Source organism: Ascoidea rubescens (genome assembly GCF_001661345.1).
Source record: "Ascoidea rubescens DSM 1968 unplaced genomic scaffold ASCRUscaffold_1, whole genome shotgun sequence".
Lineage (NCBI taxonomy): Eukaryota > Fungi > Ascomycota > Saccharomycetes > Ascoideales > Ascoideaceae > Ascoidea > Ascoidea rubescens.
Window position 1 is genome coordinate 2,214,709 of NW_017962913.1, and position 15,195 is coordinate 2,229,903.

At 33.2% G+C, this 15,195-nt stretch overlaps 7 protein-coding genes across 7 annotated transcripts; 3 read left to right on the forward strand and 4 right to left on the reverse strand.

Moving 5' to 3' along the window:
- Positions 1 to 269: 269 nt before the first annotated feature.
- TUB2 (beta-tubulin) lies at positions 270 to 2,433 on the reverse strand. The gene is made up of 3 exons (XM_020192447.1): positions 2,120 to 2,433; positions 1,928 to 1,963; positions 270 to 1,760 (listed from the first exon to the last, which is right to left on the reverse strand). Exons 1-3 carry the CDS (start codon positions 2,129 to 2,131, stop codon positions 462 to 464), a joined length of 1,347 nt encoding a protein of 448 aa, XP_020050427.1. The 5' UTR covers positions 2,132 to 2,433; the 3' UTR covers positions 270 to 461.
- An 858-nt stretch (positions 2,434 to 3,291) lies between these two features.
- ASCRUDRAFT_68144 (uncharacterized protein) lies at positions 3,292 to 4,231 on the forward strand (the record flags this gene model as incomplete). Its single annotated transcript, XM_020191491.1, has 2 exons — positions 3,292 to 3,654; positions 3,689 to 4,231. The coding sequence occupies 2 exons, from the start codon at positions 3,292 to 3,294 to the stop codon at positions 4,229 to 4,231; spliced, it is 906 nt and encodes a 301-aa protein (XP_020050428.1).
- A 1,667-nt stretch (positions 4,232 to 5,898) lies between these two features.
- Positions 5,899 to 7,260, forward strand: ASCRUDRAFT_73821 (amidophosphoribosyltransferase). The gene has a single exon (XM_020192448.1). The coding sequence runs from the start codon at positions 5,913 to 5,915 to the stop codon at positions 6,963 to 6,965; it is 1,053 nt and encodes a 350-aa protein (XP_020050429.1). The 5' UTR covers positions 5,899 to 5,912; the 3' UTR covers positions 6,966 to 7,260.
- Positions 7,261 to 7,573: 313 nt separating this feature from the next.
- Positions 7,574 to 7,999, reverse strand: ASCRUDRAFT_73822 (uncharacterized protein; the record flags this gene model as incomplete). Its single annotated transcript, XM_020192449.1, has 1 exon — positions 7,574 to 7,999. The coding sequence occupies one exon, from the start codon at positions 7,997 to 7,999 to the stop codon at positions 7,574 to 7,576; it is 426 nt and encodes a 141-aa protein (XP_020050430.1).
- An 853-nt stretch (positions 8,000 to 8,852) lies between these two features.
- On the forward strand, positions 8,853 to 10,297 carry ASCRUDRAFT_73823 (uncharacterized protein). The gene has a single exon (XM_020192450.1). The coding sequence runs from the start codon at positions 9,013 to 9,015 to the stop codon at positions 10,177 to 10,179; it is 1,167 nt and encodes a 388-aa protein (XP_020050431.1). The 5' UTR covers positions 8,853 to 9,012; the 3' UTR covers positions 10,180 to 10,297.
- Positions 10,298 to 10,387: 90 nt separating this feature from the next.
- ASCRUDRAFT_83980 (uncharacterized protein) lies at positions 10,388 to 11,568 on the reverse strand (the record flags this gene model as incomplete). The annotated part of the gene is made up of 1 exon (XM_020194857.1): positions 10,388 to 11,568. Exon 1 carries the CDS (start codon positions 11,561 to 11,563, stop codon positions 10,388 to 10,390), a length of 1,176 nt encoding a protein of 391 aa, XP_020050432.1. The 5' UTR covers positions 11,564 to 11,568.
- A 249-nt stretch (positions 11,569 to 11,817) lies between these two features.
- Positions 11,818 to 14,654, reverse strand: ASCRUDRAFT_83981 (uncharacterized protein). Its single transcript, XM_020194858.1, has 2 exons — positions 13,951 to 14,654; positions 11,818 to 13,701 (listed from the first exon to the last, which is right to left on the reverse strand). Exons 1-2 carry the CDS (start codon positions 14,627 to 14,629, stop codon positions 12,251 to 12,253), a joined length of 2,130 nt encoding a protein of 709 aa, XP_020050433.1. The 5' UTR covers positions 14,630 to 14,654; the 3' UTR covers positions 11,818 to 12,250.
- Between the last annotated feature and the right edge of the window lie 541 nt (positions 14,655 to 15,195).

Below are 15,195 nucleotides of genomic sequence, written 5' to 3' on the forward strand. Positions count from 1 at the left end.
AATAATTTGTCGTGTTTTGATATTTTCAATTAAGGTTTGTATTCATACAGTAAGTTTATTAATGAGAAAATATAATTGAATAAATTTTGATTAGACAAGATTGTATTTTAAAATAGATAAAATAAATAGATAAAATAAATAGATAGATAAATAGATAGATGAAAGATAATAAAATAAAATAAATAAATAAAAAAGAAAAAAACAAACAAACGAATCGAATAACAGACAAAAATCATTAAAGTATTAAAATTTTCTTTTTATTTTGAATTTTATTATTATTATTATTATTATTATTAGTAGTAGTAGTAGTAGTAGTAGTATTTTTATAATTATTGATATTGATATTGATGAAAAACATTATTAATATTAGTATTATTGGATGTAGGAGTGAAGAGAAGAGTGTGAAGATAGGAGCAGTATTTGTACTATTAAAATATAAGAAAATAAGATGATAATTACAATTATTCCATTTTATCTTCGTAATGACCTTCTTCAGCGTAATCGATTTCTTCGTCATCAATACCAGCTTCTTGGTATTGTTGGTATTCAGCTACCAAATCGTTCATGTTAGATTCAGCTTCAGTGAATTCCATCTCATCCATACCTTCCGAAGTATACCAATGCAAGAAAGCCTTTCTACGAAACATGACAGAGAACTGTTCACCGACTCTTTTGAATAGCTCTTGGATAGAGGTGGAGTTACCAATGAAGGTGGCACTCATGTCAACACCCTTTGGAGGAACAGAACAAACAGCAGTTTGAACATTATTTGGAATCCATTCAACAAAGTATGGAGCATTTTTGATTTGAACTTTGTGCATTTCATCTTCAACTTCTTTCACGGAGACTTTACCTCTGAAGAAAGCAGCGACGGTTAAGTAACGACCGTTTTTAGGGTCAGAAGCAGCCATCATATTCTTTGAATCGAACATTTGTTGGGTCAATTCAGGAACAGAGAGGTTTCTGAAGGATTGAGAGCCAATGGCAGTTAATGGAGCGTAACCAACCATGAAGAAATGTAGACGAGGAAAAGGAACAAGATTAACAGCTAATTTTCTTAAATCTGAGTTCAATTGACCAGGATAACGTAAGGATGTGGTAATACCACTCATGACAGAGGAAACCAAATGGTTATAGTCAGGATAAGAAGGAGTTTGCAATTTCAAGGTGTTGATACATATGTCATGTAAGGCTTCATTATCAATACAGAAAGTTTCATCCGAGTTTTCGACCAATTGGTGGACAGAAAGGGTGGCATTGTAAGGTTCAACAACAGTATCAGAGACCTTTGGAGAAGGAACGACGGAGAAGGTGGCCATCATTCTATCTGGGTATTCTTCTCTAATTTTGGATATCAATAGAGTACCCATACCAGAACCGGTACCACCACCTAAGGAGTGAGTGATTTGGAAACCTTGAAGAGAGTCACAGCCTTCAGCTTCACGACGAACGACATCAAGAACGGAATCCACTAGTTCAGCACCTTCAGTGTAGTGACCTTTGGCCCAGACGTTACCGGCAGAAGATTGGCCAAAGATCATGTTGTCAGGTCTGAATAACTGACCAATTGATGAGTTTTTGACAGCATCGATAGTACCAGGTTCTAGATCTACCAAGACAGCTCTTGGAACGTATTTGTTGTTGTTGGCTTCATTGAAGTAAACGTTCAAACGAGATCTTTGAATTTCGTCACCACCTTGAAAGTTACCAGAGTTGTCGAGGGCATGTTCGCCACAGATAGTTTCCCAGAAAGCAGCACCCTAAGATAAGAGGAAAAGCGCCAAAAAAGCAGTTAGTACAAAGGACAACAATCAACTGGGGGTAGCGATTGTAATTATGGCTATATGGATTAAGCGCTTTGATAAAAAACGACAAGAAAAACAAACAGCATAACAGATAGCCATAAATATGAAAAATTGGTACATACAATTTGGTTACCACATTGGCCAGCTGATAAATGAATCTATTTGGAGAAGATGAAAGAATTATAGATGGTTAGTATTTGAGACTGTTGTAGAGATAGGAGGTGGAAAAAAAAATAATAAAAAAAACGATAAAGAATGGGTCAAATTTGGCGAGATGAACTAAAAACAATCTATTTTGAAGAAGGAAGACATACAATTTCTCTCATTTTGATGTAGTATAGTTAGGAAAGTGAATAGAAGATATCGACACAGAAGATTATATCAATAGGATGGATTGCAGATGGAAATAAGATTGTAGGAGCGATCTTATTTGTTGTCAAGTATGAAAAATAAACCAGATATACCTATAGATGGTAAATAAAGGGTCGAGTGAGAAGGACGATTAGGAAGCCACAGAGGAGAGTGAGAAGAATCTACTGCTTGTGAGTGCTGGCGATACCAATTGAACAGAATGGAGCTATGGAGCAGCTTTATAACAAGACGATAACCCTTTTGCAGAAGAACAATTGTTGGTTAACGAGCTGAATATTTGCTAGAGTGGAAATTGGAATTCGCCCAAAATAAACAAAAACAACCCAGGCCGGGCGGGTAACGCCAAATTCCACGCAGAAAACGACTCAGCGCAAATAGGAGTCGGAACAGAGCCAGCTGTGCGGGTGCATTCTGGTGCAGGCTCCAGCGGTACGGGTAAAACCAGTGGTGTGGTGCGCTTTGTTTGCTGCCCAATTGGGACATGCAATGCTGAGCATGTGTGTGCACCATGCACGAGATTCATTGAATCCGCATCAATGGTCCTGGTTTGTTGTTGTTTTGCTTCGAATAGACGGTTGGTGAAGGGCACGTAAAATAGCCGAGAAGCTAACCTCTTCACAACAGTATATATTTAGAACATGCCTGCTCGATTATTGGAACATAAACACCGTTGTTAGTTGGTTTGAGGTTCTTTTTCCATCTCAATGTGTCACTGCTCATCTCAGTTTGCTCTATCTGTCAGACCTTCAACACACAAATATTCGAAATGGCCTCTCAATGGTCGATCTCTCGCTCACCAGTTCAGTCTAATATCTATTTTCATGTCATGACCATATCAAAGAAAAGAAAAATATTGCTTCCCAACTGTTCATTAGAGATCCCAAGAAGTGATGGAATTTCATAATATTGCCAAAAAGGTCTAACTTATTGATACTCATTAACTATCCATTTTGGTATCTTTCTAAAGTAACAACCATCGATGACCACCAACTCCAAGAGATCTTGCAATATAAAAAGACACATTTTCCCTACATCTTTTCTACAGATTTTTCTTTATCATTCTTGTATTCATTATCCATATAAACTGCTACTTGATACAATTCGCTAATTCAACATGAAACTTTCAAAATCTTTGCTATCGGCTCTCTTGGTACATCTCTCAAAGGCTGCCTATATTCCTTCGGACCCTTGGACTGTTTTAACACCAGATGCTCAATTGTCGAATGGTATCAAAGACTACCCTTCAACTTTTGGTATTCAGGTCATCCCAATCTCAGATATTTTGGAAAAAAGAGATGTAACCCAGATTGATGATGGCCAGATTCAAATCAATACCGAATCCCAATATCTTTCGACTTCAACCTATGTTCCAATTCCATCTCCTGTCGAAACTATGCCAGTTATTTCTCAAATCGATGATGGCCAGATTCAAGCAACTACTGAAACTACAACTCCATCGCCTGTTGAAACTGTGCCAGTTATTTCTCAANTCTCAAATCGATGATGGCCAGATTCAAGCAACTACTGAAACTACAACTCCATCGCCTGTTGAAACTGTGCCAGTTATTTCTCAAATCGATGATGGTCAAATTCAAGCATCCACCCAAACCATCACTTCTACTATAGTTGAAACTCTCTCGGCTGATGTCACTCAAATTGAAGATGGCCAAATTCAAGCCACTCAAACTGCTTCTGCTGAAGAATCTGAATTTGAATTTGAATCTGAATCTGAATCTGAATTCAAAACTGTTGTCTCTTGCAAAAGCGAATCAACTTTATCCATAACTTTGAAAGATGGTATCTTGACTGACGCATTAGGTAGAATCGGTGCTATTGTTGCTAACAGACAATTCCAATTTGACGGCCCACCTCAAGCTGGTACCATTTACGCTGCTGGATGGAGTATTAACCCACAAACTGGCAATTTAGTTCTCGGTGACAATGAAATCTTCTATCAATGTTTAAGTGGCACATTCTACAACTTATATGATGAAGACATTGGCTCAGTTTGTCATCCAATTAACTTAAAAGTAATTGATTTAGTTGATTGTTAAATCTGTTAAATCAAATGATTATTTCATATTCAAAAACAAAATAAAGAAATTCATCATCACATCTATTTTCTAATAATTATCACCGCTAATACTATCAACAGCAACATTAATTAATTTCATCACTGCTTTTCAATTTAACTACTAACAATTTGTTTAAATTTTTTTTAACTTGGTTTTATTTTTCTCTTGTTTTTTTTTAAAAAAATTTACTGGATTTTCTCATGGTTTAGAGTTTATATACTGGTCACACAATTTGCTGTTTTAAATCAGGATGTTTATTTGCTTTAATATTGGGCTCTTGGTTCAAATAGCTTTTCTTTTAAAAACATCTACACTGGATATTTTTTCTTTTCTTTTCTTTTTTCTATTATTACTATTATTATTATTATTATTACTATCACTATTGTTTATGTCTTCCGCCACGCATAAAATTTGAAAGTGGGTTAAAATTCTTTCTCCATTTATTTATCAACTTCATAAAAAGGATATGCCAATTAATAGCAAAGCTTGATTGGTTAAATTATCAGTTATTTTTTTATTTATTAAATAAATTGCATTCTGATTGATTCCCAATATCCTATGCTATTTCCTATTCCTGCTCACAATCATTTTCATCAACATCCATAAACTTAGTAAAGAATTTTGTTTTCCTAATTTCAATTTATGCCAGCTATTTTTGTTTTGTTTTATTTTGTCTTATTTTATTTTACTTTTCTTTCTCTTTTATTTTACTTTACTACAATTTAAATATTAAATAGCATTAAAAATACATTTCACATACTAATTACTAAATTCCAATTGCAGTTCTTTCCAAACTCCCTTTTTTCAATAGCCTATTATCTCATCTTTCTGTGATCTCGAAAAGTTCGAAAAGTGAGGGGATATCTTTACACAAAATAAATAGTACCACTAAACACATATACTTTGCATAGCATTCAAGCGGGGAATTTGATCTTGTTTTCTCCCACGTTTGAACTATCCTCATAAAACTATATTAAAGCTGCTCATCTTTTCTTTTGTGCACAAGAAAAAAAAAATTAACTAAAAAAATAGCAATGTAAATATATCTTCTACTATCAAGGTCTATACCATATAGATCCACATCTTCTATTAAGACATATTCAACCATTCAACTGATCTGGTATCCTTGAACATGTGTGGTATCCTAGGTGTTCTGCTAGCTGATCAAGAGGCCAATGTTGCGCCTGAATTGTTTGATGCTTCTATGTTTTTGCAGCATCGAGGACAAGATGCCTCAGGCATGATAACCTGTGATAAGCAGAGCAGATTGTATCAATGCAAAGGAAAGGGTATGGCAAAGGATGTTTTCACTCAAAATAGGCTACTCAATTTAATGGGAAATTATGGCATAACCCATCTAAGGTATCCTACAACTGGCTCATCTTCATCGAGTTTTGAAGTGCAGCCATTTTATGTGAATTCTCCCTATGGAATTGCACTATCTCATAATGGCAACTTGGTCAACCCAGAGGAGTTGAAGAGCTACATTGATAAATCTCTTCATAGGCATATCAATACCGATTCAGATTCTGAGTTATTATTAAATATTTTTGCCGCTGAATTGGAAATCTACAACAAGGTCAGAGCCAATGCAGCTGATATATTTAACGCTTTGAAAGGTGTTTTCAGAGAGTGTCGTGGAGCTTACTCTTGTGTTGGTATGTTGGCTGGGTATGGATTGATAGCATTTAGAGACTCAAATGGAATCAAACCTTTGCTAATTGGCGAAAGAACCAGCGTGAATAATGGCAATTTTAAAGATTATATGATAGCATCTGAATCTGTTGTTTTGAAAGCTCATGGCTTTAAAGTATTTCGAGATATTTTGCCAGGTGAGGCTGTGATAATACCGAAAAGTTGTTCCAAACCAATTTTCAAACAAATTCAAAATTTTACCCACCATGCTCCCGATATATTTGAATATGTGTATTTTGCTAGACCCGATTCAATTTTGGATGGAATTAGTGTTTACCATACAAGATTAAATATGGGTAAAAAATTGGCTCAAACTTTGTTAGAGCAGTTTGATAACGATTTATCAAAAATTGATGTTGTGATACCAGTTCCGGACACAGCAAGAGACGCTACACTATCTTGTGCTGAAATTTTGGGTTTACCATACAGAGAAGGATTTATCAAAAATAGATATGTTGGAAGAACATTTATTATGCCAAATCAAGCCGAGAGAGTTTCTTCTGTGCGTCGTAAACTAAATGTGATGGAAAGCGAATTTAAGAATAAGAATGTCTTATTAATTGATGATTCGATTGTCAGAGGTACAACATCTAAGGAAATTGTGCAGATGGCAAGAGAAGCTGGTGCTAAGAAAGTGTATTTGGCCTCATGTTCATCTCCAATTCGGTTCAATCACATATATGGAATTGATTTAGCTAATAAGAAAGATCTACTTGCATCAAATCGATCTATTGAGGAAATAACTGCAAAAATAGGAGCAGATAAAGTTATCTATCAAAAATTAAATGATTTGATTGACTCCTGCTCGTCAAGCACAATAACTGATTTTGAAGTGGGTGTATTCAATGGAAATTATATCACTGGTTGCGAAAATCTGTATTTGAGTCATTTGGAGCTATTTCGATCTCAGCCATTGATCACCAAGGCCAATGGTTTTCACAACAGCTGTGCAATTGATCTTTCTCATTCAATCAGATCACAAGTTGATGTTAATCTATACAATCTCTGTGATCAATGAGAGTATCTACTATTATATACAGGTTAATTGGAAAGCTTTAAAAATATTGACATCTACAATTGATGACAACAGTTTTCAAGAATACATTAGAGACCAATGTTTTGTAGTTAAATAATTCTGTTACAATTACTAACTGTTTGATAATCATCAATTATCTGATGATGATCAATAAAATTTTTATACTTTTATTAGTGTTGAAAAACCAAAAAACAAATGGACCAACTACTGAAATTTGTGTATCTGTGAATTTACTTGACACTGCAATTGAGATACAAAGGTATTCGATATATATTTCAAGCCATAGTTTTTGTTATCCAATAATAACTATTTTGATGTTCAAAGTTTAATATATATTAAGCTTACTATAAAAACAAAGTTTTTATTTTATATTATATTCTAGTTAAAAATACAAACATAACAATTATTAATAAAATTTATTTTTTGTGGATATTTTATCTAAAATTAAAACGCTAAGAATAATTATTAGTTTCAATGAGAAAATGTAAATATATTTTAACCGCCTATGGATTTGAAGTTTAATAGTTACTTTGTAGTTTTAGCAGAGGCTATTTGTAAAAAATAGTTTCATTTAAAAAATAGTTTTCTGATTATCTATGTAGAGAGTAGTATCTTTCTGGTAGATACTGTCTTGTTCTTTGTCTATAGTAAGACATATCACAACTTCCAGTTGTAATGCACGATGCCCAAAGTGAGAGAAACTCATCGAGTGTTTTTTGAAAAGTAGCATCATCAAATTTTTGTTTTTTGGGTGACTTTGTTTTTTCATGTGGCCTAGGTTTTTTAAGTGACTTGAACTTTTCAAAAAACTTGAGTTTTTTATGTGACTTGAGTTTTTCAAGCAACTTAAGTTTTTTGAACGACTTGGACCTGTTTTCTTTAATTGGCTTTTGGTCTTCTTGCGTATGTATCGAATAGCAACTCTCTATGTCAGAGATTTTTTGTTCAATTGACTCTTGATCTCCTTGTGTGTCTATGGAATACCAACTTCCTATATTTGAGTTTTGTTCTTTCATTTTCACACTTTCAATAATGAAGAGTTGATTTAGTACCAATGCTCAAAATGGGTAACGATACTTTGGCAAGCATTTATGTATATTTGCATTTATGTAATTGACTTATGTAGATATTTCAATTCCAGTTTAAAATCAGCACAAGTCGGTTTCAAAAGATAATAATTGCAATATATCATTTTTATTTTTTACTTTGAACATTGATGTCCATATTCGGAAACTCTTCAGGAAATCCAGAATCAGTGTAAAAAACACATTTGGAAATGAGACAATAGAAATTCCATTGGCTGTGCTAGAACCAGAAACTCAAGCACAAACCAACACAGAAGAACTCCACAAAATAAGCTGTCTGTCTGATATCAGACGCCCCAAACAAAGAGCTCTCTTTCTCTGAAAACACAGCTTTTGATTGTGTTGCGTTTTCAAAACACCAAACAGCAACATCCATAGCACTGGATCAGAACCAAACGCGTGTATATGTATGATATGCAGACATATGCATCGGAAATCGCTTATCTTATCCAAAAGACTGCTATTTCAAAAAAAACCCATTGAAGTCAACAGAACCAACAGTTGTTGAAGAAGTACAGTCAGCTAGGAAATTGTTGTTTTTGCAAACCCTCAGTAAATTATTTCTGCTTGACGTTTTGATTAGACTCCAATTATCATATCTCCCAAGTATTTGAAGCACCAAAAGGTTTTACTTTTCTTAAAACATGTAAATCCATTAAATTGAGACCACAGAATAGTATTTCTAAGCGCAGACTATCAAAAGTTTGCTGTAGTCTTTGATTTGTTAAAAACGATAGCTTCCATCAGGACCATTAGAGCATTGTCTTATGGTCCAATTTTATTGGTTGAAACATGTGCATATAGCTGCGTCTTGTCTTTTCCTTTTCTTATCCCTTTGCCATTAGGGCATAGATATAAAAGAGGTCAGATATTCCTTTCAATTGCTGTATTCTCTGGCTATTCGTGATATTGCCATTATATAAAACTAACCTTATTAATTAACTATGGAAAATCCAGTTGCTGGTTCAAATTTACAATCCCCGGACGATTCCCCATCTCATCAACTAGGTAACCTAGTTTCTACAGAGATACCAACTGAATATAAGACAGATAAAACGACCTTCTCACCCGTAAATTTAAAAATGAAGACCGATTTCTTTGCTACAAGCAGCAAAGATGAAGTCAAAAACCAAGTTTCTCAAATTGATGAGGTGCAAGAGAATGAAAAATCAAAGGAAAAATCAAAAGAATCAGAGGAATCAAGAGAAAAATCAAAAGAATCAAAAGAATCAAAAAAAAAATCAAAAGAATCAAAGGAAAAAATTGTGAATCATGATAAACTTGAAAAGCATGAAAAAGTTTCAGCTTCAAATATTGCTGAAAAAATGAATGATGTCAAAAAGGAAAATTCAACTAGTGAAACAGAAACTAATAAAACTACTTCTTTCAATACTATTCCAATCACTGATGCTAAGAGGAAAAGACTCGCTAGAACTGGAAAAGCTCCTCGTTTGTACCCATCATACTATGTGTTTTGTGGAGATAAACCGACAGAAACTAAAAAACGTGTTACTGTAACTAAAAACGTTAATGTCAACGTCAATGTTAATGTTGATAAACACTTCGAAAAGAAGAAACAGGTTAAATGTCCATCGACTGAAAAATCGGATAATAAAACAACTCCTTCAAAACAAAAACCCCTTGATAATCAATCTGGATCAAACAATAAAAACACCATAACCAAATCTGAAAACGAAAATGAAAACGTCAAAACTTTGAAACCTAAAAGCTACAAACAAATTGATATTTACTCATCTGATTCCGATGATAACAATAACAGTATTAGTAAAGCTTTGGCTTCTCAAATCCAAGACCTAATAAACAGCAATTCAAATGTCAAAAAGACTGAAATCAAGTTTATCACACTTGATAAGACTTCTAAAGACCATGACAAAGTCATTAAAAACTGCTGCAATAAAAGAAAAAGTCTCAACAAAAAGAGAAAGAGGGATGAAATTTCCGATGAAGAGTTCTCTGCTGATGAGCTGCTTGATCATCAAAAACCCTTGAAAAAGAACAAAACTTTTGGGCCTTTCAAGACAATCTTTTTTTCAATGTTTGCAGGAATGGTAATTATGTTTTCGGCATTAAGTTCGTTCGGTTCAAGTTAATTTTTTGGCGTATTGATATTGTTTTTGATAATAACATAGGATTTTGTTTGGTTTGGCTAGGTTATATGATGTCGGTTTTTGTTTTTTGTTTTATTTTTGTTTTTAATTATAAGTTTTTTATTTTTTTGAATTTTTTTGAATTTTTTAGGATATTTTGAATTTTCTTATACTTTTTATATATCAGACAAATATACGTTATTTTATTATATCAAAATTTGAATATATTTTTTAGTGAATAGTAAATTGATGAAATCAAGAACGAAGGAACCATTACATATTTTACTCCTTGATCTATATCATTTTCAATAGTTGTTAAGCCTATATCCAATTTTGCTTTTTTGTTTGATCTTATTTGATCTATATTATTGTGGTATTTTGCATCTTCCTCCCTTTTTTGTAAATTACTAATAACAGTTGATTTACTACTCAAAATTTTATGTTCTTCTTTATCTTCCTTTCGTTTGCTCAACTCGTTTTCATAAAGATCAGAAATTTCGCTAAGATCATCAAAATCATCAAAATCATAAACCTTTCGTTTCCTTTTAGTATTTGATAAATATGTGCTTTTTGCTCTTATTCTATCACTTTCAGCACTCAAAATCTCGTTAAATTTGAGTCTTATTATTGGAGAGGAATTGAGAAATCTTTCATATTTTTTGAGTTTTTCTTTATGATGAAACTTTTGTTTTCGATCCAAAAAATCAACAGTATTTATTCCACTGCCAACTATTGATTTGGTATTTTGGTTTTCAGAAATAGTTTTTATATTGGAAAAATCAAGGCTTTCAGGCTTTTCATGTATCTTAGGCTTTTCTGGAGAATCATCAATTAAAGTTGTATCGTTGTCATTAAACTCAGTGGAATTATCGTCATCATTAAACTCAGTGAGATTGTCACAATTATTTTCTTTAACATTGCTATCTTTATTGGCATTGGAATCTTGGTTGATTTTTTTTTCCTTTGGTTTTATTATATTTTTGTTACAATTGTTATTATTATTGCTACTATTGGTAGCATTATTGGTAGCATTATTCTTATTACCATTAATATTCTTGTCATTTATTTCACTTTGAGAAATGTATTTATCATAAGTTATTATGTCTAGTTTTTCTTCATCTTCAAGGACCAAATACTTTGTGTCTTCCTCAGAATCAGTTTGAGCTAGGTCAATAAATTCAGACTCATCTGAACTTTGCAATACAGAAACCATTGTTAATTTTTCTTTTGAGTCCTTTTGCTTTTTTTTCAAATCAGTTTCCTCTTTTTCAGGCTTTGTTTTTTTGGATTTATTCGTTTTAAACGATCTTCTTCTCTTTTTCTCTTTTTTAGTGGGTTTTGTAGGTATTGATACCTTCTCAACTTTTATAAAATCTTTAGCAGGCATTTTTGGTTATTATTTTGAATATAATAAGTGATTAAAAGAAATCAAAGGATTAAAAAAAAAAAAGAATAACAATCAAAGCAATTCTGTTTCATATATAATGTTGATTACAGATTTCTCGATTAATGAATTTGAAACGCATTGAAGAAGATGCAGATATCTACACACATATGCATCATGCATGAATCTCAAAATGCCTTTTTGGTTGATCCACATTTCCAGATCTATGACATTAACAATAACAATTCTGATTTGATGTTTGAATAAGTTTATTGAGGTATTTCATTTAGAGGAGTATCATGATTTATAGATGTATGTAAAACATATAAAATAGTCGTATATATAAAAATGAAGATTTATCTGAATCAAAAGTATAATCAAACCCAATTCCAAATAGATTGAACACAACAAAGTAAGGTTGAAATAAAGTAAAAATAGAGAGAAAAACGAAAAAAAGTAGATATCATTCAAAACTAAAAAAGTTAAAATAAATAAATAGTACCAAGTAAAATAAATGTAGTATAGTTGAAAAAATAAAGAAAAAAACTTGATTTAAGATCATCAATTGAAAAAGTAATTAAAGAAATAAATAACAACTTAGGGTATTAGATAAAACCAAAAAGAAAAAAAACCAAAATAAGATAAAGTAGAAATAAATCAAATTAATAAGAAGAAAAAAAAAACAACCAATCATTCAAAATGTTCGGCTAAGGAAGCTAATGTACCAAAAGTGGCAACGCTGCCTACTAAGGCTCCAACAAGAGAACCGATAACAAAACCCTTTACGCTACCACCTTTGACTTTTGCTTTTTTAACTTCTTTTTCAGGTGCTGGTTCAGTTTCTTTAATTAAATCAATTTTCTCAAAATTTTCGATTTGGATTTGAGTTTCGTTTGCAAAATTTAAGTTGGATTCATTAGAAGATTTTTTTTCACTATCGAATGAAGATTTAAATAATAATTTTTCTGATTCATCAACTTCGGAAAATAATCTCTTTCTTGGACTAGGAGTTTTGAGATCGGATTCATAATCGATGGGAATTTCATTAAGATTTGAAGTGATTGGAGAGGAGAGCAATGAAGAAATTGAAAATGAATTTGGGGTCTTTGGAGATGGATTTGAATTTTTATCAGAGTCAGAAGAGAGGAAGTTATCAAGTTCTCTTTTCATTTGTAGTTCATGTTCATTTATTCTGATTTTCAAGTTTTTAATTTCTTTTGATATTGATTCTTCATTTGATGAAGGATTTTCGGTGGTAGTGTGGGATTGAACATTTTGAACATTTTGAACAAGAGTTGAATCGAGTTTTAAATCTGTTTGAGGATTTTCAAAGGTAAAATCTAATTTAGGTGATTTAGCATTGTGAGTGGAAATGGAAATGAAAGTGGAAGTAGAAGTTGAAGCTATAGGGGCTGAGGGTTGTCCAGTTGGATTATCAACAGGTTTAGAGATGTTTTCCGATTTTTTGTCAAGAATGTTATTGGTGAATTGAGCAGTACGTGGTTCATCAATTGACTCAATATCAGAACCATGGTAAGAATTACAGTCTGAACTAGAGTCCAAGTGTTCTCCTGCGAAAGAGATTTCATTTTCAAACTCGGACATGTTATCGGCGTCATTAAAATCATCGACATCATCGACATCATCGAGATCGATATCATCATCATCCTCCTCTTCTTCTTCTTCTTCTTCTTCTTCGACGTTATCGATATCGATGTCATCGTAATCATTGTTGATAAATTTACTGATTTTTTCCGGGGGTTGCTGTTCTTTTAAATCTGCGTCATTTTGAGAAGTAGTTTTTTGGTTTTTAATTGGATTTAAAATTTTGTTTAAATTGGAGGATAAGTTTATTCCAGAAAAGAGATTTGATGAAGTGGCTGAGTTTGACAAATTGATTGTTTTTGGTAAAAAATCGGATTGGAAACAATTTGGAGAAGTTTTGGGTAATGAGGTATTAACGCTGGGAGTAGTTTGAAACTTGATTGAATTTGAAGGGTTGAAAGTTAAATTATTAGAGACAGATTCAATTTTTCTTGTGGGTATTGTTTTAGATAGAATAAAAGGAGATTTATGTTTTATTGCATAAGGTTGGCGTTTAATTTTGTTAATTTCTTCGATGTTATTGATTTCTTCGATATCTGAGTCGCTGTCATTATTATTATTATTATTATTATTATTATTATTATTATTATTATTATTATTATTATTATTATTATTATTATTATTATTATTATTATTATTATCATTATTATTATTATTATTATTATCATTATTATTATCATTATTATTATCATTATTATTATCATTGTCATTATTATTATCGTTATTGAGATCACTTTCTTTATCAAGATCAATTGGATTGTTTATTGATGTATTTGTATTATCACCAAAGACGATTTTAATGTCATTATTTTGGAGTTGTGATTTTAAATTTAATGGGTTGGAGCAAATGCCTAGGGAAATAAAAGGATCAGGCAAGATTTTAAAAGTTACCAATAATTTAATCTTTGATTCATCAACACGAGCCCATTCTTCTGAGGGAGCATCTAGAGTAGCAACAGAGCCATTAAGTATAAGATTACCATTTTTAGGAGAATTGTCAATGTTGTTGAGTAGAATTGATTTGTCGGTTGCGATTAGGCCAAAGACGTCATTGGTGTTTAATTTGATTTTGATTCCTTTTGGTAAAAGATAGTTTTTGAAGATGACGCCATGCTGAGAACCACAATCCCATAGATAGTAGGCATAGTCGTAAGATTTCTTTTGGGGGTCGTATTTTAGTTGTTTGCAGATTTTGCAATGAGAAGCGCTGAGAGTTCTTTCGTTGATAAAGCCATTGTATCGTTTGGGCTTTCTTGGGTTTGAGTCAGAGGGAGCCTGTGATTTGGATGAGCGACCTATGACCAAGGGAACGTCTTGAATTAGCTTGACGAGTCTGAAGGGGAAATTTGTGTCTTCGTTGGAGGAGGAAAAGGTTTGGGGTGAAACCAGTGGCAAACTGGGAGAGTTTTTTGGGAGTGAGGAGTTGAAGGAGATGGGTGTTGAGCGAGAGTTTGCAACAGCCATTTTGAGAGAGATTGGAGAGAGGCAGTAGCGGAAAAGCAGAAGACGAGCAGAGAAGGAGTAGCAGATGAGTAGAATCTAGCAGCACCAACGCAGCAAATTCCACACAAATATAACGATGGTTGTGGATGGTTTGGTGATTAGAAGGAAACAAAAGGGAGATGAACTTGCCTATCCATTCTGTGATAGCGACTCTTATCGTTGCGGAGGATACCCGGCCGGGAAAACGCGGTGTGGACGCGTATATAAGAGACGGACGGGTAACAAGAAACCACGGGGTGGAGCCGTCCACACATTTAATTGGCTGGAGAAGGGGGCAATTGGAGGTGGTGAAGATAGTCAAATGGTATCGGTAGCAAGAGATGGAAGGTGAGAAAGGTGGAAGCGAAGAGTGGCTATCGATAGATACAATATTAGAGGGCATCAGAAAGTACAAGTGCTAAGGAGACGCTACAGCAGTAGCTAGCACAGCAGTAGCTAGCACAGCAGAACAGCTCTGTGACCAACAAGCAGCCTCAGGAAGGTTGAGAACTGATAGAAAGGGTGGTAAGGACCCCAGCTCTATCCCC

Coding starts and splice junctions, on each gene's coding strand:
- TUB2 (XM_020192447.1), bottom strand. Junction 1,761..1,927: donor GCCAATGTGGTAACCAAATT/GTATGTACCAAT, acceptor CTCTTATCTTAG/GGTGCTGCTTTCTGGGAAAC.
- ASCRUDRAFT_83981 (XM_020194858.1), bottom strand. CDS start 14,629: ATGGCTGTTGCAAACTCTCGCTCAACACCCATCTCCTTCAACTCCTCA. Junction 13,702..13,950: donor TGACATTAAAATCGTCTTTG/GTGATAATACAA, acceptor ACAGCGACTCAG/ATATCGAAGAAATCAATAAC.
- ASCRUDRAFT_73821 (XM_020192448.1), top strand. CDS start 5,913: ATGTTGGCTGGGTATGGATTGATAGCATTTAGAGACTCAAATGGAATC.
- ASCRUDRAFT_73823 (XM_020192450.1), top strand. CDS start 9,013: ATGGAAAATCCAGTTGCTGGTTCAAATTTACAATCCCCGGACGATTCC.